This window comes from Lithobates pipiens, unplaced genomic scaffold (assembly GCF_037356315.1).
Source record: "Lithobates pipiens isolate NorthernLeopardFrog02 unplaced genomic scaffold, aLitPip1_a1.2 Scaffold_27, whole genome shotgun sequence".
In the NCBI taxonomy this organism is placed as follows: Eukaryota; Metazoa; Chordata; class Amphibia; order Anura; family Ranidae; genus Lithobates; species Lithobates pipiens.
This window is the reverse complement of record NW_027507788.1, coordinates 136,932,257-136,954,380: the sequence shown is the minus strand read 5'-3', so window position 1 is coordinate 136,954,380 and position 22,124 is coordinate 136,932,257. Positions and strand designations below refer to the sequence as shown.

General features: G+C 41.3%; 1 protein-coding gene across 3 annotated transcripts in view; it reads right to left on the bottom strand.

Annotated features, from left to right (window-relative positions):
• DNAAF3 (dynein axonemal assembly factor 3) overlaps positions 1-22,124 on the bottom strand; it is a 65,689-nt gene that overhangs the window by 19,087 nt on the left and 24,478 nt on the right. For all 3 annotated transcript variants that reach the window (XM_077457541.1, XM_077457540.1, XM_077457543.1), the window contains exons 4-11: positions 17,713-17,806; positions 14,568-14,725; positions 13,064-13,240; positions 12,630-12,752; positions 11,103-11,225; positions 8,359-8,551; positions 7,144-7,258; positions 4,264-4,338 (exon numbers count right to left, since the gene is read on the bottom strand). In XM_077457541.1, the coding sequence (XP_077313667.1) occupies positions 4,264-4,338; positions 7,144-7,258; positions 8,359-8,551; positions 11,103-11,225; positions 12,630-12,752; positions 13,064-13,240; positions 14,568-14,725; positions 17,713-17,806 (1,058 nt within the window). The remainder of the gene's footprint in view (positions 1-4,263; positions 4,339-7,143; positions 7,259-8,358; positions 8,552-11,102; positions 11,226-12,629; positions 12,753-13,063; positions 13,241-14,567; positions 14,726-17,712; positions 17,807-22,124) is intronic.

The window sequence follows — 22,124 nt, the reverse complement described above, 5'->3', positions numbered from 1 at the left end:
CTATCATCTTGCCAGACTCTAGGTGACCCTCCAGGATATCCGGGGTGATGGGGACCTCCTTTGTTCCCATACAGATTAACCCTAACTCGATTAAACTTGCCCCTACCTCTATTGTATGATGGATCTCTACCCCGTACCTCGTCACCCTGGTGGTGGGCATCCCGAGTCCTATTCTGGGTAGTGTACAAACCTGTTCCCTGGGGGTGCAGGAGTGGAGGGAGGGGGAGGGGGCTCGTAAATTAACCTCCTATCGGGATTGTAAGGTATAGGCACTGAACGCTCCATTGGCACAGTATTGTCAGATGTAGCTTGGTCAGTAATAAGTTTTTTTTTCTGCCAATTAAAGACCAGATTGGCCTTATAATCATTGACGAACCGATTGTATTGCTTCTGTTTCTTATTCCTTTGATCTCTCTTTTTTCAAGATGGTTTTTCAAATTCGTAGAGAGAAATGACCGACCCCTCCTGCTGCCGGTTACCTTTTGTAGGCACTCTGACAGCAGTTGGGGCCTTTATGGATGCCCTTTATTAAATATTAACTTAATGTGGCGCAAGGTCTGCCCACAGCCAACGGTATTCCAGATTTTACATGTGTTGCAATTGTCACGATGATGCAGCGACGATTCCTTACCCGTAATTAGGGTTTATTTTAGGCTCGTAGAAAGCAAGCGGAGACAGTCATGTGACATCCCATCACATGACTGTTTACAAGGCCAATGTACATCACACGACTATGGGTGAACCATGTCATGTGATCGAACGTCATATCCCCAGTGGAGGAGTATCATGTGATCATGAACATGTGCGACAGCATATTCGGGTGCCACGTGATAACCATGCTAGGATGCACATTGCACGAGTGCGTCCGTGTGGTTAGTAATGACGCCGTCACTCGGTCTAATGGATCCCCAATGGGAATAGGCGTGGTAAGTCTTTCGTACAGGTATGCGCACTGACTCCACCTGTCATCAGGCTAAGTACGGCATATTTTTGCGCAGTTATTACCACCAACCATAACCTTTTTTTATAGGTTGAGCTGCGTCACATGATAGGATTGGAAATGAGGCTTGGAGTGCACTCCAGGATACCCAATCTCTTGATAAAAATACATTTTTCGTAATCTGATACAAGCAATTGATCTTATTGTATTTTAACAAATTCTTGTTAATTTTAAGACACACACTTCGTTTCATTGAATTCATATATTTATAAATATGTGTTATTTGTACTTTTTGTGTGCCAGCCCCGCCCTTCCGGGCTGGAGCACTGTGTGGGAAATGTATTCATTCAATAGCAATGTGAGGGGTCAGAGATTTCCCCCAGTTGAAGACCTTTTAGTGTCGATACGCGTCCGACAGCCCACATTGCTTTTACGCTCCTTTTTTTGATTTGGGATCACCTTTACCTTGTAATTTTGCCTTATATGACATTTTAATAAACCTCTTGGTTTGACCCACACTATTTGGAGCCCTCCTTTTTCATTTTTTTTTTGCCGTCTGCATGCTTTTTCGGGGTTGAGGAATTGCCTTGGAATTATACCTACCCGTCGCGAGAACGGTTTGTGGAGCCTTGTAATCAAAAGTTGTGGATCCCACACCAAATTGAACCAACTTCTTCCCGGGTACAGCACCAACCTCAGCCCCTATTGGATTACGAGCCTTTCTGACTCACTGTCATACGACAGGTGCGTCCACCACAGTGGGTAAGAGTGTTTACTTATTTATCATTGAAGCACCGCTGAGAGCGACTACAGACAAGTTGTTTTGCTCTGCTTTTGATTGTTTGGTATCACCTGAACAAGAAGATATCTCTTCACTTTCACTATTCTATGGACTATTAGCGTGAAGTGTTCCTATGCATTTCATGCGTTTGCACACTCGTGTTTTTTGTTGTAGTTTTCACACCATTTATTTTCATTACATCTTGAGAGGTGTATGATCTTATTTTTCTTGCTACACATTAGCGCTACACTTTTTGGATTCACTTTTCACGATTAACTTGGTTTGAGCGTTAGCAGCTTTCCCACTATCTTTTACCCACTATTGCAACAAATGGTATTCCTTTATTGAAAAAGACATGTACAGCACTGTAAAAACAGCCTACACGCTTTTGATATTAGTGCTTAGTCATAACATGACTAATGACAAACGTCCAAAATGTGTAGGCCGTTTTAAAGTGCTGTATATGTCTTTTCAATAAAGGAATACCATTTGTTGGAGGTCATCCTGAGTGCCGACCATCCCTTTCCATATAGAGATTTATGCTCAGCTGCAGTCCACAAATTGTTCATTGCCGCATGCTGCGTTTGATGTGGTCGATGTCGTACGGAGCAATAAATCATATTTGGGTCATGTATGAATGGTCATTCCTTTATGCTGGGAGACAGACATACATATGCTGTAAGCAGCTGACCACTGATCTGGGTTCTTTTCTATTCACTGAGCTCACGAGTCTTTTATAGGAACAAAATACTCCCAAAAACATTTTAAAAAGAAGAATTTCAGGTACGGCATTTCTTACATCGTAGGCCAATGTAACTGCAGTTACCAAGCCTGTGGCACCCCTCTAAACACTGGAATCACTGCAGCAGACATCATTACCCCAATCATTACCCCAATCATTTTTCACTTGCTTTAGAGTTGTGTACCCAGCAGTTGCCCTGCTGCATTCTAAACACAGGTGCTCTGCCGCTGGGCACAGGCCCCATTCAAAAATTGCTATATCTTATTGCATGCAAAGTGCTCCAACTGGATGAGTTAAAGAGGCGCCATGCCTGGAAATCTTTTTCAATCCTTTTTACATAACCAAAGGTTCTAACATAGTAGGTAGCTGAATATTTCTGACTTGGAAAAGAACAGCAGCAAACGTTGGAGATTTACAACTTAGTGTGATAGTTGATAGATGTTCCCTTTTACAATAGCCATAGCTGTAACTCAACGGTGTACAAATTGTGACTGCTAGTTTGTAAGCCATTGGTCTTGGTCCATTATACAGAGATTTTTTTTAAATTATGTATTTACTATATACAGAACTGAAGAAAGCCCACTGAGAACTAGTCTGGGATTTGTAAGAAAACCCAAGAACCCAAAAGGAACAAAATGCCCACTCAACTCATTGTCTTCCCCCAAATGAGTAAAAAAACAACCCCATCATCTAATGGCAGGGTTATTAGAAAAGCAGGGAGTAAAAAACCCTGAAGGCCAACAAACTAAAAGTAGTTTTACTTTCATCTTGCAGGCATATGAGCATGGTGAGAAGTCTTCTTTCATTCCTTTGGGCCCAGCACTGTTCCTGTGCACTACAGTAGCAGCATTTGACTCCTTAAAAACATGTGTCAAACAACGCCCAGGTGCCAAATCCAGCCCACCAGGCCATTTCATGTGGCCCTCACACCTCTTTTGGGGCTGCGGCACCCTCCTTGTCTGCCCCCCTCCTTGTTTGTTTCAGCAGAGGGGACAGAATGCCTCCTACAGATCCTGCGCCTTTCTGTGCAGGCCCAGCACCCCCCTATTCTCCACCTCCCCTACTCTCAGGCATTTCAGACACTGCACTCTTCTTCCCAGCAGCAGCACAAAGTAAGGGGGTGCACACAGATGTAAGAGGGTGGGGAACTTGACATCTGACATAAGGGAGGTGGAGTGCTCAACATCTAGCCTTACAGATACAAACCTTTGAGGGCAACCATAATGCTGATGCGGCCCACAATTAAAAAGGAGTTTGATAACCCTGCCTTAAAAGATCAAAATGCTGCATGCTGTGACGCCACAACATAAAACGTGGATCCAAATCAGTAGTAATGCTGCTTATGCGCAAGATAAAAAAATCAGGTTGTAAAGTGAAGCCAAAGCTGTACTTCCAGCACTGCTGCTATGAGAGCTAGGAGAACGGCGGCTCTCATACAGTGAAGGTATCCGGTCTGGGATCCGGAAATTTTTTATATATAGAAGTGGGCTTGTTGGACCTTTTGGTCCTTCTGCTTTCCCTCTTCTGGGTTTCATGAGTTAAATGGTGGGATGCAACAAAAGGATAGAAAAAAAAAAAAAAAAAAAAAGTGGTGAAAGATGCAAGCATTTGGTTAGGGTTTACATTCAATTTCTGCTTGAATTAGGACAGCCAGTCACACACTAGGTTGATAAGTCAGGAATAAGATGGCTGACCATGGAGCCTGCTCATGCTCAAAGCAAGTCATGAAGCCAGGTCTGTCTTTGGCAACACCTCATCCTGCAAACCTTGAAGTTAGAGATGAACAATAAATCTCCTTACTTTGTAAGTTCCACAATAAGTGTTGCTTTTCTGGCAGTAATCAGCTTGTAGTCTGCATTCAAATAATGAACCATGCTAGGGAGAAAAAAAAAAAAAATAATTATAAAAACCATTTGACTGTAAGCCAAGCATTTTAGAGTTGATGCATTTTTCCATCTGTATCATGATTTCAAGTGCATCAAATTTATTGAAATGAATGAGAAGTTTGTGACCTTCTACCATCATGCTCACGACCTCCCAAGCTGTATTAAGCTGCTAATACAATCCAAATAGTGAAAATTTAAAATCTGGGCACACAGGCATTTATTCAGTACTACCTTCATTCTCCTGCCATCTCCACTGACTACAACATGTCAGTGTAATTGTTTTTTGTTGTTTTTTTTTTTTTTAAGTCGTGGGAAAGCAGCCAATTAAAACTAGTTAAGGGGAAATGTATTTTATTAATTACAGGCATAGCGCCAACAATTTTACACTGTGCTTTACATATTGAACATTCACATGAGTCCCTGTCCTTGGAAAGCTTACAAAGTTAAGATCCCAATCTCGCATACATACAAATTAGGGCCAGTTCAGACAGCAACCATCAACCTACAAGCATGTCTTTGGAGTGTAAAAGGAAATGGAGTACCCGGGGGGAAAACTCACTCAAGTACAAGGAAGAATTGTAAACTCAATGCAGGTAGTGTTGTGGTTGGGATTTGAACCGAGGACCCTAGTGCTGAAAGGCAGGAGTGCTAATCACTAAGCACCATACAGCTCACAATGCAATATATTTCAGGTGGATTGCTGTACAGCAAATGAGCAGACTGACAGAAAAAGGTAAACTTTGCCACCTAGTGGCTACTAGAAACATGTACATGGTGCTCTATATAAATACCAATGAAAGCATGCAAAATGCATAAAAAAAAAAAAGCTAAGATTAATAAATAAAAACAAACACACTACACACTCACCCTGCAAGGTAAAGCCATAATGTGCTAGTATGCATTGTATACTAGCACATTATGAAAGACTTCCTTGAAAACAAAGCCCTCCAGTGGCACTGCGTCACTGCTGACAAGGCTTCAGCAGCTGGCTCATGTGTGCAGAAGTAGATGCACATGAAGCGGCTGCATGAGGAAGGAAGGAAGGAAGGAGCGGGAGTGTGGACCCAACACAGAAAAACGTTGAAATGTGATTGTGTCCGTGCAGCCACTGTGTGTACATCCACTTCTATGGGCTGCACGCAGCTCCAACATAGATGAACACACATCAGCTAGTGGCTCTGCAAGGACGACAGGATAAAAAAAATAAAGAAAAAAAATAAAAAAAAAAAAAAAAAAAAGGTTCGCTTTTATGTATTCATATAAAACCTTATATGAATACATAAAAGCGAACCCTTTTTTTAAAAATTTTTCGGGGGTATAAAACACCCCACACCCATTTGCTGTAACTGATAACGTGTATGAAGGAATAAAATGCCTGTGGGACTCTGTATGCTCACCTCCAAGTAAACATAGTTTATAAATTAAAAATGTATAATATTCATTGTATACATAAACAAAAGGCACAATCAAATAAAATATATATATAGTCCCATGCCCGTTATTCTTAGTTGTTGTCTTTAATTTGGTGGTGGAGCATTTTCTCTTTGTACTGATTATAAAGTGTGAGCAGGAGTTGGTCTTCAGTTTGTTTATGTATTTAAATTTGCAAATACATTTATCACTACCCTCCCCCCAGACTGATAATACTGCTGTGCCTCTTGTGCTCCTTCGTCAGAGTGGTGTCTCATTAATACATAATACAGGAGGTGTGCTACTGGCCAGATCACCAGGGGGAAAACCGCCTTGGAAAAGAAAAAAAAAAAAAAATGAGGACGCCGCCATAACTAATGATTGGGAAGCTGCAATATATTTTAGCTCCGAGTTTATTATCACTAAGTTTATAATCAGCAGTGCCCTAAAATCCACCAGCTGCAAAAGAGGAATGAACTAGAGGACCGATGGTTCAGGATTTATGGTTTCCTTACTTTTAAGATTAGATTTTATTCTTTTATACCACAACATGTTACACCAAAAAAAAAAAAAAAAAAAAAAATAAAAAAAAAAAAACCCACACACACACACACACACACACACACACACACACACACACACCTTCCCTATCCATACATCTATGTGGCAAAAAGGTAACTTCCTAACTCAGTCCCATATCCATATGGTCAAGCCATTGATTCCAAATAGTATCAAACCTCTTATAGATAAATTCCTCAAAGAAAACATGCCTCTCATTGGATATTTGGTCTGAATAGATCCATCTCCTATCGGATATAGTTGGAGGGTGAGGAGAGGTCCACCTAATAGCAATTTTCCTCACATCTTTAGTGAATTCTCAATCAGAATGTATGGAAAGCATACAGGTCCATTTAATTTCTACCCCGCGACAAACACACACACACACTTTCTATGCAGTCCATTGTAGGCAGCCTGTTTAAATAATTGGTAGGTGTCTGAAGCACAGACCTCCACATGCGTACATCTATGCAGGTCTGGTGTATGGATCAGGACACAGGGCTGCACGGAAAAACCTGTGCATCCTGCAGGCCCATCACACAGGTATACCGAGTGGTATGCCAGCTCAGAACGGTACGAAAAACCCACCCAAAATCCATTATGGCCAAATTGTATAATGCCAACATAAAATTTATAATAATTGGAAAACAGATTTACTACTAACTGTTCTACTTGATAGGATGGATGAAATTGTGAACACGCCATCATACTGTAATGGTTGAAAAAAATAATTTCAAAGCAACATACTAAAAAAAGGAAAGTGAAACACAATAAAAAGGACATATGGCAAAGCCCAAAAACTTGCAGGTTCAACTGGTTTCATTACCTGCAAGAGAAGAAGACCAGGTTGAAAAGATTAAGGAATTTGCTTCTCCTGTGAAGTTCATTGACCCAGCTGAGAGGCAGAAAATGGATCTCAATGTTGTCAATCTTCATAAAATCTAGAAGCAATTAAAATGTACAAAATATAAGTATACCTCATCTCCAAAACTACAGTTTTCAAACTACTCATGCCTCGGGTCACTCACTCCTTTTGCCTCAGAGCCATTTTTTGCCCACATTAGGCTCCAATCACACTTGCGAATTTTGTGTGAAGTGTGTTGCTGTTTTATGGATGCTTGCAATTTTACTTGGTACAACCTTTTAGATTTTGCACCAAAATTGACTTTAGCGCATTTATACTGAAAATATGCATTTGATAAACCGGTGTACTTATATTGTGTGAAAAAAAAATTATAATATATATTTTATACACACACACTACAAAATTTATATATTGTGTTTGGGATTGTGAACTCATTTTAATTTTCAGTCCTAAAAACTTTAATTTTAGGGCCAACTTAAAACTTTCGAATGGAGCTGTTGGCAACTACATGCGGGAGACCCTGCAGAGGTTCCTGGCTATTAACGGTGAGGAGAAGCTCCATTGAAAGCAATGGAAGGCTGACCGCTCCCACAGCGAATTTCAGCTGCTTGCACGCAATTGCTCAAGCGGCAAATACCTGCAAATGATCAGCCCTAGAAAACTTTCTACACCAAGTAAATAGATACCAAACATAAGCCTCAAAATTGTTTAGCGCTACTTCGGAGCAATTTCAAAGCCGCAGATCATTGCAATTTGCTCCTCAGTTTTTATTGTGGCTTGCAACTTCGTGTAAGAGAAGTCTATGCAAGTTGCAATGAAATTGGGGGAAAAAAAAAAGTAGTGCAGGACTTTCAAAGTCATGGAGAAATGAGTCGTAGCCATTTGAACTGTTCCATTGCCGGCAATGGGGTGCAATTGGTCATTACAGGAGAACAAGGGGGCACTTGTTACATCTGAAGGAAAAGAGATGCGAAAATGTGGAAGCCAAGCTCTTTTGACCATTCTTTTCCTGTGGGTCAAAGGAGTGCACTTTGTTGAACTAGATGAACTTCTGCTTTGTTGCAGCCCAATATGTAACTTTAGCTGCCAAAGTGACCTTGTTCTAGCACAGATGCAAACCATTTTCTATAGACTAAAAAAAATAAAAACTACTAGAAACTTGGCCGAAATCCTCACAGTCTGTACTCCCATTTTTTTCCTCCGTGACTTCTTCTTGGATAGTAGCTTCAGTTTCACGACTAGTAGATACATTGCAAGCACTGTTGTCTTCAGCCTCATCTTTACTCAGTACTGATGGAGTGTATTTCTGTCCAGTGACCAACTCATGAAACATTGCTGTGATGTTGAATTTTGACAGATCTTGAGCAGTCTGTGCAAGACAGGAAAAAAAAAAAAAATTACACACACACACACACACACACACACACACACACACACACACACACACACACACACACACACACACACACACACACACACACACACACACACACACACACACCCTTCAGTTACAAATAGCGATGAGTTGAACTGCTTCCTATTAATCCATCAATGGAGAGAGGGCAGGAATACAGAAAACGGGATGCGACCCTCTTTACTCCACACTATACATCCGAATCCTACCCCAGCCCCAATCCCCACTTAAATCTCTCCCCCCACCCCCGTTTAGTTTTTTTTAGGGATTGCAAGAACTTACCATATAAATATATTAAATAAAGAGACACAAAATGAGGGGACTTTTCCCCATGAAGCACACGGGAGCAATATAGGAGTAAATTAAATCAAAAATAGGTTTTCATTGGTTCAAATAATAAAATATTCATATTAATTGGTTCTATGCGTTTTGCTATATATTAATAATTTTACAATTATACAATTCATTAGAAAATATTGCACAATGATTGACATTCCAACAAGGAGTTAATGCATATATTATGAGATACACAAGATAATTGAGACATGGTTTTATAAAATTTCATTACTAGCTGTACAAACATCTCTAAAATACGCCGACAATAAAATAAAAACAGATGAAAAAGGAACGACCATCAAGAGAATTCATACGTGTGTACACTCGGTTATCTCTACGTGTTTCAAGTCCTTATAGCCCATCATCAGGAGAAAACCGTGGTAGTGATCCATGAATGAAAACAGGACATACGATATTTGGATATTAAAGAAAAAAAAACAAAAGGGCCAACCCAGACAAGGGAGATTCCCCCCTTGAACTCAATTATCCAAAATATCATATATCCTTTATTCATTCATAGATCACTACCACGGTTTTGCTCCTGATGATAGGCTATAAGGCCTTGAAACGCGTAGAGATAACAACCGAGTGTACACACGTATGAATACTCTTGATGGTCGTTCCTTTTTCATCTGTTTCGTTGCATTTTTAACAAAAAATGTCTGCGTATTTTAGAGATGTTTGTACAGCTAGTAATTTAATTTTATAAAACCATGTCTCAATTATCTTGTATGTATGTATGTATCTCATAATATATGCATTAACTTCTTGTTGGAATGTCAATCATTGTGCAATCTTTTCTAATGAATTGTATAATTGTAAAATTATTAATATATAGCAAAACGCATAGAACCAAATTAATATGAATATTTTGTGATTATTTGAACCAATTAAAACCTAAAGTCCCGTCATTTGTGCCTTTTTATTTAATATATTGAACCGGGATGGAAGAGGGGATTTGAACGGCCCCTTTTATTCCTCATTAAAGTCCCACTAAACTCTCTTCTAGATCAAACACAAACATATCTGTCAACTACTATTCACCCAACTGCATAGCCAAGCAGCCACTGCCGAAATTAGCTGTTTAGACCAGGCAGGAGCTTCTTTGACTCTGAAACCATTTTTTTTTTTTTTTTTTTTTTTTTTTTTTAAACGAGGCAACTTCCAAAGATCAATGGGGGAAGACTCATATCCTGGCAATCAAAACTGTCAGAAAGCAACTAGCTATTCTATTATCGTGACATTGATCCAACTACTCAACCCTTAGGCCCCTTTCACACTATTGGAGTCCACTAGTGGACCTATCTTAACCCTGCTGAGAAGGTGGATGACAAGCCTTTATCCATTCCGCTGATGTAGAGTGGACATGAACACAACCCACTGTTCTCTAAGGTCTGTCAGATGGAAAACAAATGGCCTGTCATCCAATCAACCAGAAGACCTCATCTGTCTGTTTTAAGTGGACAGAATCGGATGTCAACAGACACATGTCCATTGACATCCACCGCTCCATAGAGAGCAACATATGGTCTGATCAGTTCCACCTCAAAAACTGACAGGTGGACCCGATTTGTCTGTCTGTGTGAAAGGGGCCTTATATGAAAGTTATAAAAAGTTGCTGATTTTTTTTTTTTTTGGCCCACATACATCTTCTTGAATCCCTTGAAGCAGTATTAAACCTAAGAGAAAAAAAAATACTCAAGTTCTCCAACAGAATGTATCAGTTTACATGGATGAGACAAACCACTTAACACTGGCAGGGGTGAATAAAATGATCATATTTATTCATGGAAGACTTTTGTCCCAAAAAGGGGGGAAAAAAAACAAAAAAAAAGAAAAAACACACAACCGTATGCTGCAATTATAACTTCTGCCCCAGACTGACAGTGATACTGTTCCTCCTGTTCTTATTGCTCCAGAGTTGTGTCTCGCTAATACAGGAGGTGGTCTACTGACCAGATCACCAAGTGAAAACACGGGGAGGGAGAAGTAGATGCAGCCAACACATCTAACGATTGTCAAGCTGCAATAGAATACAATTTTTGGGTTTAACACTGCTTTTAAAACCAGCAGAAGAGAAAAATAAATAAATGCTTTGTATCCTTTCCTCCTCATTTCTAGCTCCACCAACAATAAAAATAATTAAAAAAGAAGATCAAGAGAAACAAACCTTTGTATGTACGCCATTTGCAGTCTTCAGCAAGCTCTTCTCTTCAGTCTCTATGCCGTATGCTATGTATGGACTTGTAGTTATATCTCCCCAGTAACCTCGAGCACGGACCTTTCCACAGCGCTAGAAATGACATGGTGCTTTTTATAGAAGTTAAATTACTACAATGCGTCACTGTGTCTATCAACCATAAACTCCACGCAGGTTAAAGCGTTTGTTATCTGAGCACTTTGAATGCCTTATATGTCCCTGCATGAGAAAGCATGCTTTTCTCTTTGTATTGCTTCCCCTGTGTGAAATCCCTGGTATTCCTGTAAGTCCCTTGGCTTTCCTATTAAAAAAAAAAAACTGACCACATTAAGCAGGAGAATAAATAAAAAAATAAAAAAAACACAGAAGAACGCTTCAAAGTGCAATATTTATTGAATGCAAGAGCAGTCAGCCAAATGAACACTCACACGGAAATAATAAAGTGGCTCATCTGTGGGTAACGATCCGATGGGAATTCACCAGTGTCTCAAGAGCAGGATGGAGGAAGACTGCAGCATGACAGAGAGATGGCCAGTACATCCAAGTAAAGTTGAATGGAGAGCAGCTGGGATCACGGACACCGGTCAGCGCGTGACGTCACCAGAGAAAAGGAAACCACAATGAGTTTCAGAGCATGCGCAAGGCTCATACAGCACTCCTTTGTCAAGTGATCTTCCTCCATCCTTCTCTGGAGACACTGGTGACTTCCCGTTGGATCGTTACCCACAGATGCCCTTGCATTCAATAAATATCGCACTTAGAGTTTTTGTTTTTATGGTATTTTCCCAAAGTCGGCTTCACTCCTGAGAAGAGATTTAACCATTAGCGACTGCTTTTCAACCTTATACGTGCCAATTTGGCAGTTGCCTCCTTTACTCCATGTACTTTATAAACCGATTGGTTTAATTTCCTTCTAGTTACATGTTTAACTAGTATCTTGTGCACCAGTATATTACCCTTTGCACCAAGCAGGAGAGCTTGCTGAGTGTGGATGCGTGTCTACAATTGTCCCTAGCCCTGTACAGTGTGTCTCATTAAAATGCTCATCTATTATATTTACGTAAAAAAGGTTCCCATATAGCGCCATCAATTTACGCAGCACTCCACACATTCACATCGGTCCCTACCCTCAAGAAGCCCACAAGCCAAGGTCCCCAAATCACATTCATTTACTAGGGCCAATTTTGGACAGAAGCCAATTAACCTACCAGCATGTCTTTGGAGTTAGATGCGTGTAAACGCACGCTAGTGCAAAATAGCGCTTTAGCATTAATTCATTTCAATGGGCAGAAAAGATTATTCTGGCCTATGAAATATTAACACCCAAGTGCTTGACAGTTTTAAAGGGCCTAAACACATAAAAAAAAAAAAAAAAAAAAAAAGAAGTCCGACATTTGTCTGTAAACAAAGGCTTCTAGGAGATTTCGCAAATCCTACTGGAAAGACAATGTGCAAAATTAGCTTAATGCATAACAGAGGCCAAGTGTTTTTCCTCACGTGCGTCACTATCATTTGTGAAGCCAAGGTTTTATTCGGGACATCATAGTTTCCTTCACGTATCGTAAATGCAACGCCGTTTTCTCTCCAACGATTATAATCAATAGCGTTGATCGTTACAGCCTACAAAAAAAAAAAAAAAAAAAAAACCACACACCATAAAGCAAATTTAAGAAAGCTGGCAGAAGTGGTCCATAGCAGATTTTATGTATTATGCAGTCAAGAAAATATTAACAGAAAATAGCTCAAAGTTCAAAAGGATTTTTTCTCCTCCACAGCTGGTCCATGGATCTGTGGCCTTTCAAAAACACACACACACACAATTATATATATATATATATATATATATATATATATACACATACACATATACATATACACATATACACACACACACACACTCTTTTAAAAAACAACATCGGAAAGAGTCCTACCCCATGGTCATGTAGCTTCATATTTAAATCCCAGTCATAGGCGCCTCTTCTGGAGTCATACCTTCTTCCCAAATACTGACGATTCTTAACATCCCAGTACCGTTCAATAGGAAAGAGCTTGGGCTCTGGAGACTGCCAGAACTTAAAGATGTATTCCAGCTCATCCCGCTCTTTGAACTAAAATAAATAAAATAAATAAATGGGGAAGGACCATGATAAAAGTGTTAAAATGGGTTATATAAAAAATAAGAGCATTAGGCTGCAGTATCTAGTGGTAGTAGATCTAAACATTAGTTTGTTGTATAAAAAGACAGAAGGGGACAAGATTTTAAGCAACCTAGTTGTAAAGTTGTAAACCTACAATTTTTCATCTGCAAATGAAAGTACTTTGTGTTCTGCACTCGCTAATTCCATTTCCCCCCCCCCCAATTGTCACTTTGTTAGGGAAAGCTAATGGCTCAGGGATCAAGAGAAATAAGGGGACGGAGTAGTACAACATACTACACTGAAAACATCAGATATGAAAGCATGACATTTCAGGGTTGCAGAAATGCATCTAAAAATTTCCTGCTGAACCTGAGGAATTTCAATCCATCAATGGCAACCAAATCATTAAACCACCGCTGACCGGAGTGGACCACACAAATGATTGTCAGGGGATAACTTAACATTACAGCCAAGTTGTTTTGAAAACAGGTCCAAGACAGATTTCCATCTAAGAGGAAAAATAAATGCTGTTGTATTCAAACGGATTCATTATCTCCAGCGAGATTTCCTAATAAGGCATGAAAATATCAATCACTATATTTTGTTAATCCACCCAAAATTCAAATGGACGAAAAAGTACATTTAACCCAAAACTGAACTGCATTTAGTGAACTAAAGCACTAATTATCAAACATTTGCTATACGTTTTAGAATAAAAATAAAATTCTTCTCACTTCTGTAAAAGTTGGGTAGGATGCGATATCTGTCCCTCTGTGACCTTGTCACTGTAAGTCTGCGATGCATTTCCTGGGGAGAGTTTCCCGATGGTTAGCACAATGGACCACACCTGTAATGGGACCTCAAGTGCCGGTTCACACCAGCACGACTGAGGCCAACATCCCTGTGGGGCTTGCGAATTACATCTTTAACAGAAGTCAACACAAGTCGTGTTGAAGTCGTCCCAAAGTAGTGCAGGAAACTTTTTTTTCTAAGTCGGAACGACTTGAGTGGCACCGATAAGAACTGTCCCATTGCCGCTAAAGGATCAGTGAGAACCAGGGCTAAATGACCATATGTAGGTCACCAACTGCATTGAAAAAAAAAATAAAAATAATGTGACACAGGGGCATAATTTGGAGAAATAAATAGAGACCTGTACAGTGGATAGTGCCAGAATAGGACATTCGGGATCCATCAGATCCCCATAATTAAAATAAACCCTTACAAATTAAAATCAAATTACAATCAAGATATCCAATTTTTTGTTTTTACAATTCCACATAGAGGCGAGACACACCTTGATGGATGACATGTCCAGTTGTGGAAGGACACTTTGCTGGTACTCTGGATCGGTGACACAACGAATAAACATTCCACATTTCTCTTGCAGGAAGGCGGCAGTCTTACTACGAACAAGGCTATTTCCAAAAAGCTCAAGAAACATTTCACACTTTTCTGTAGACAGAAATATGGGAAGCATTAAAAAAAAAGTTTTAAATGCAAACAAAAAAAAAAAAAAAAAAAAAAAAAAAAACACCCCACTATATTTTCACATTGTTATTTTTAAAGAAAAAAGACTTTAGTATCACTTTAAGATTGTTCAGATTAATGAGAGCTGGGTAAATACAAACATGTTATACTTTATTTGCACGGAGCAGCCCAGATCCTCTTCTCAGGTCCCACTTCACCGTTCCTGGCCCCTCCCTCCTGCTGAGTGCCCCCGCAGCACACTATAGGGGCACCTAAGCCGCTGCTGTGTGTCCATTCAGACAGAGAGCTACGATTTGGCCCCACCACTTCTTTCAACTAATTGGCTCATTGACTAATAGCAGTGGGAGCCAATGGCGCATTCTGTGACACATTCACTATTCCCCAAGATTAGGCACTGCTGCGTCACACATTCGCCTGCCTTCTGAACTACAAAAGGCCCAGAAAAGGAGGAGTTTCAGGAGGCGGAGTCAGTACAGGAATCACTGCTTGCAGGCAGTAAGGTACCATTAGATATGAAGTCTTTGGAAATTGAAAGGAAACAGTCAGGGGCAGTACGTGGGGGGGTTGCAGCCCGAGGGGGCACCTGCCTTGGGCAGAGTTTTGAGGAGGGCGCGGGAGATTCAGTTCTTCCTGCACCTCAGTGACAGGTGTGGTTGTCACCCAAATGACCTTGCCGAAGTCAATGCAGTCTCTCCGCAGCCGCGAATGCTTCAGTATTCTTTTATCAATCCGGGACTAGTCCCCGCCTGCCGGCCGGCCCAGCCACCACCTGCAGCACTTGCTTCAATATTCCTTCATCACGATTAACTGGCAAAATATCTAACAGTTTCTGTCCATGCCCACCTTTTGTAGCACTTTCCCTAGACTTTGTGCTACAGGTCTGACAGGTGGTGGGCAGAGACAGAAGCCATCAGAAAATGCTGGGTAATGATGGAAGAATACAGAAGCAAGCACTTCAGGTGGTGGGCAGGCCATAAGCTATCAAAAAATGCCAGGGCTAGACCTGGAATAATGAAAGAATGCTGAAGCACTGCAGGTAGTGGGTGGGGACAGAAATAGTCATGCTGGGTCTAAACCAGTATACTGTAGTATTGCAGGTTTTGTTCTGCTATTATTCTGAGCACTGTCAATTTGATTGCTGAATTAAGGAGTATTCAGGGGACTTTAATGGTTCCTAACGTTACTTTGTGCTATTGGATGTTGGAGGCACTATACTTTATGCCTCTGCTAAGAGCTTACTATTAGGGCTCGTTTCCACTTTGCAGGTGTGGCTGAGCCTCATTTTAACCACTCCCTTCCTCTCCCCCTTAAGCTGCATCTGCATCTGGGGGTGTTCGATTGCCAGTGATTCTTTGAGGGTGCATCAAGAATTATACCCCCTCCCACCTTCAGTATACCCTTCAACCTGGTGAATGGGCCATGCTGCAACCTCTGCATAGTTGCATCCAATGCCTGCATTTGCAGTACAGTAGTGTTGCATTTAGGAGATTAACACATTGCTTGGCAAACGCCTCTGAAAAGCAATTGAAAGTTGAATCGCTTTTCAGAGAAGCAGCATTCCTTGCAACAAGTGTAAACAAGCTGCACTGTGGGGTGTTGTGTCCATGAGGCGCATCATCCTTAGTGCTGGGCAAGCAACCATATCACGATAGTGATTTTATATGTATGCTAAAGCACATTAGGCCTCATTGATACAGGGCGTCCTGCTGCATTTGGAGCCATGCACCCACATCGAATTGGGAGCAGTGGCTGTGTCCATGAAGGGGGCACAATCAACACCTGTACATCCCCATACAAGTAAACAGCCCTTGTACAGGTGTACACTATAGTACACACTGACCAGCCCTTATTTTAGTGTTTAAGCACTTTTATTTTTTCCCTTTCTTTTAACTATTATGTAGTCAATAGCATTTGTCCTTTTTATATAGCAGCTAGGAATCATTTTAAAAGAAAGGAGCACAGGCTTTGTTTTTTGGCTTTTTTGTGAAATGAAAGTGGAACTTTAGAGGAAAATTGGCAAAAAAAGCTTGATTTTTGATGCAGAAAAGGCATACAGTGGGGGTTATTTACGAAAGGCAAATCCACTTTGCACTACAAGTGCAAAGTGCACTCGCTGTTAATCTGAGAGGTAGACCTGAAACGGGGGGGGGGGGGGGGGGCTGTTTGTTTTAGCATGCAATCATGTGCACGCCAAAATGCTGTTTAACTTTCCTTGCATGTCCCCCTCAGATATACAGTGACTGCACTTTCAGTGCAATTTCAAGTGCACTTGTAGTGCAAAGTGGATTTTCTTTTCGTAAATAACACCCAGTATGTCTTTTACCTGACTGTACAACTTGAACTATGAGCTGAGCACCTCAGTCTCAGAGTGGGGGACAGACTGCCCCTCTTCCTGTCTCCACTTGTGATGTGACATCACATAACCAGAGAGGGTGAAGACGGAGAAGCTGTTTCCATGCCCAGCGTGTGCCACACTGGAGAATGAGATGGTAACTGCAAGTACACATCGGGATGGGGGGCACACAGGTTGCTATCTTTGCCCTGGATGACCTTGTCCCAGCACTGCAAACAGCAGAGGAGAAGCTGAAAAGCATGCAGGGAATCCAGGAAGTTGTGAAAAGATGACCAGCAGTCAACAGCACTCACACCATGAAAAAAGGAAAGATATTTCAAATAAAAGGTTTTATTGGAGATATAGGATGATGTGAAGGGGACTGATAAGACACTGTTGGTCTAAAAAAAAAAAAAAAAAAAAAAAAAAAAGGGGAAGGGGAAGGGGTGGGAGGATGTTGGCACTGGGAGGATTGTATGTTTTTTTTTTATTTATTTATAGGAGCCTTGACTGGATTCCTGAAGAGCAAGCGTTGTGAAATGTGCATAGGATGACCTTTGTAGCTCATTTTACCTGGACCACAGATGACTTTGATTTGACGTGTACATCTCAATTTTACCTTGTAAACCCATTTGTTCTGACGTTTCCAGTGCTAAAGTCAAAAACAACATTTGCCGAGCCAACAGCTCCAGGTCACTCTCGATTATGAAGAACTGGAAAGTGAAATAAGAAAAAATATATATTTTAATAAACCAAAATTATGCTGGACATGAACAGCTTTCAAAGAGCAATACAAAATGGTGTTGAGCATACAATGAGGATTTATTTAAATATACAGTAAAACCTTGGATCGTGAGCATAATTCATTCCAGAAACATGCTTGTGATTGTATATCGAAGCAAATTCCCCCCATAAGAAATAATGATTTGTTCCACAACCAATTATTCATATAAAAAAAAATGTATTACAGCAATACAAAATACAGTATAAAGTGTACTGTAAAAATAAAACAAAAATGAACCTGCACTTCAGGAGCCTCAGAGTATAAAAGAAGAGGAGGTACACACTGCCACAACCTGAAAGTCAGCTTTGCGAGGCAACTTCGAGGAATGCCTGGGTAATCTTCCTGTAATGTCGCATCCAAATCACATCAATTAAGATAAGGATCCAACGTGGAGGCAACTTCCATTAAAGTCTATGGGTACAAGTTGGATAGAAGTCGCCTTGAAGTAGTACAGAAACCTTTTCTAAAGTTGGAGCAACTTTAGTGCTAATTAAAAACATCCCTCATTGACCAAAATGGGATGTCAGACATCACGCAACTTAGAGACTCACAAGTTAGATCCCAACCCGCAGCAGTGTGAACGGAGCCGACATGACGCTACTCATATAGCAAGACCTCGCTTGTTTATCAAGTTAAAATTTATTTAAAAAAAAAAATAAAAAAAATAAAAAAAATTTGCTCATTTTGGAAAAACACTCGCAGACCAAGTTACTCACAATCCAAGGTTTTACTGTGGGAAGTACGTTTATATATTGTTAAAAAATAAATAAAAAAAAAAAGGGTCAAAAATTAAAACTGCTACGAGATACTCTAAATTAATGTTGGTCAGACACACACAGCCTTCCTAATAAGGTTACAAATGAATAAAAATAATGAATAAAGCTTCTTCTCCATCTGCATAACCAGGTTGTTCCCTAAAAACATACTCGCAGAGTTTACTCTTCGCCGCAGCACACACCCTGTCCCATGCTGCCATTCTCCGATGCTACCAGGAGGGCCAGTTGTCTCTTCTAGGTTGTACAGCAACCCCAGGATAATGCACATGTGCCACATCATTAGGGGAGTGGCTGCAAAAAAAGAAACAGTCACCTTCCCTGGTGACGCAGCGAAGAACATGTGGCATAGAGTACCCCATGACCTCCTGGAATTGGTGACCATCCCAAAATCATTGCATACTAGGAGGCTGCAAGCACAGGACATGCCAAAAATAGGGAAGTTTGAGGGACCCCTGAAAAATCTAATTCCCAAAGCAGCATGTGTGTTGTATGCATATTTGTAGCACTCCGTCTCCTGTAATGTTTTCCAAGAACTGTAACTAGTTTGTTTATACAGCATTCTCATTTAGGCTGCTTTCACACTGGGGCGGTATTCAGGCGTTACAGCGCTAAAAATAGCGCCTGTGTAACGCCTGAAAAAAAACAGCCCCTTTAACTCCAGTGTGAAAGCCGGAGGGCTTTCACACTGGAGCGATGCGCTGGCAGGACGGTGAAAAAAGTCCTGCTAGCCGCATCTTTGCAGCGGTGAATTCACCGCTCCTATACCGCTTCTACCCATTGAAATCAATGGGACACCGCGACAATACCGCCGGCAAAGCGCCGCTGCAGCGGCGCTTTGCGGGCGGGTTTAACCCCTTTTCGGCCGCTAGCGGGGGTTAAAACCACCCCGCTAGCGCCCGCACACCGCCGCTAAAACGACGGTAAAGCACCGCTAAAAATAGCGGCGCTTTACCGCCGACGCTGCTCCCGCCCCAGTGTGAAAGCAGCCTTAGAGAAAGCAAAATTAATTAGGCACACAGCAACAATTTACATTTATCTCCATTTCAAATTCGGGGGGCTCTTGTTCAGGATCTGCACTAAATGTGTTGTTTTTAAATCACCTTTACTGCCATCACAAGGGATGGACAACATCTTCTGTGACAGCATGGGCAGTGGTCCACTTTACTAAGGCAACTGAGGTCTATTACGTTTCTCCTCTGCCCTTAAAAGCATCTGATTAAATTAAGATTGGGTGCTTTCACAAGCCATTAATGGCTTGTTTATGTCCTGCCAAATCCAAAGTGACAGTACTTGTAACTTCCGGCTTATTAGACCAGGGATCTCCCAACGCCAGCCCTCTAGCTGCTGTGGAACTACAATTCCCATGATGCATTGTAAAACTCTGCCATTCACAGACATGACGGGAATAGTTCCTGAGCAACTGGAGGGCTGTAGTTTAGGGACCCCTGTATTAGACCATAGAGATGATCAGGGACAGTCCAGTCTTCTCTAGGGTAACTGGGTAGAACCGTCAGCTTCAATTCTGTGCGCCCTATTTAACAGGGGCCATTGAAGTAAATGGGATTGGGCTTGTTGAGCAGTTTAGAGCTACAAGCTTCAATCAGAAAATTGCTCTGGTGTGAACAGGGCTTTACACTTTAGGCGAGTGACCAGGCATGGTAAAACTACAGCTCAGACAACTGTTTTTACTAGTAAAAAAGGCCTAACAAAATAATCACTTAATTTACAATCTACAGCATGGATTTGATCTGTGTTCAGAGTGTCCCTTAGGAGATTTAAAAAGTTTTCTTTTGACAATACTTTAAGTATTGTATTTAAAATCGTACAAACACTATGATGCATGCAGGAACATTTTAAAAAAAAGGAGCATATTTTTTGTTACTGGTCGACTTCCACCGTAGAAAGGAACAGCAAAACGAATGCAGGCCACACATGGGTCGAATTCCGAACCAATTTTCCTTCAAACATTGTGATCCGATGGTGCCATCATTGATTTCAAAATCTGGCCAACCAAGCTTTCAATGTCACCTCATGTTGCTACAGAAAAAGAAATCTGTGGCCAGAAATCTGCTTTTCTTGCGCGTTTTTTTTTTTTGACTAGGGAGATTCATAAAAGTATACTGGTTTCCAGCATCTGGAAATTGTAACAGTTGAAGACACGGACTAAAACGGCGAACCGTTCGGTCAACGTTTTTTTGTCCCACTACTGAGAAAAGTGATGTAGACGACAGCGCGTATGTGTCACGTGACTAGTCAGTCAAAAACTGAAGCGTCTGCAGTGAAGGCGTTTTGGGTTCTCGAATTGAGCAAAACAGAGTCTAACTGTTGTGGAACAGCATTTTTGATCACGATTTGGAAAAGAACCTCCAACCAAAAAAAAAAAAAAAAAAAAACTGAGTTACTTACCGGTAACATCCCTTTTCCGGGAGTCTCAGGACAGGCACCTTAGAGAGACCCTGGCTCCTCCCCTCTTAGGAAACACCGCCTTCAATTTCACAATTTAAGTCTCATCCTCCCTCCGTCCCTCAGTTCTTCCAGAGTACCTACAGCCAATTGGGGAGACACAAGAACACATCAAACAAGCAAACTTTTAATCTTACCTGACAGTCTCATGTGATGAGCTCCCGAAGATCTCCAAAAACCTGGGTGGGAACCGGTGCTGTCCTGAAAGACTCCCGGAAAAGGATGTTACCGGTAAGTAACTCAGTTTTTCCCCAAGTCCGTCTTTCAGGACAGCCACCTTAGAGAGGATAAGCGAGCACCTTACCTTAGGGTGGGACCACTGCTTGCAGCACTTTACAACCAAAGGCTTGGTCTTTGGCTGACAGAAGATCCAGTCTATAGTGCTTCACGAACGTAGAAAAACTGGACCACGTCGCAGCTCTACAGATCTGTTCAGGAGAAGCCCCAGCCCCCTCTGCCTGAGAAGTTGCCACTGCCCTGGTTGAGTGTGCTCTAATCCCCACTGGGGGTTCTAACCCACCTGCCACGTAAGCCTACCTAACAGAAAGGGCTTAGAGTTCATTCACTCTCCTTGCCGTAGTGATCGCCACAAAAAACACTGTTTTGAGAGTGATCAATCTTAACAAGCAAGATTCCAATGGCTCAAAAGGTTCTCCTGTGAGAACCTGTAAAACGAATGAAAGATCCCAAACTGGGAAGGGGGAATTTGTAATGGGTCTCTGTCTACTTAAGGCTCTAAAAGAACCTCACTATCCAAGGGTCTGATGCTAGATGCCTTTCCAGAAATACACTTAAAGCAGATACCTGACCCTTCAATTTTCCAAGGGCTAAACCTTTATCTGCCCCTGCCTGCAGGAACTCTAGAACGGCTGCCGAGCTGCGCACATTGAAGGAGTTCTCTGAGGACCAGCTATTGAACCGCCTCCATACCTTCAAGTAAATGGTCCGAGTTTCCTTTTTCCCTGCAACTTAGGAGAGTGGCTACTAAACGATCCGAGAAACCTTTGC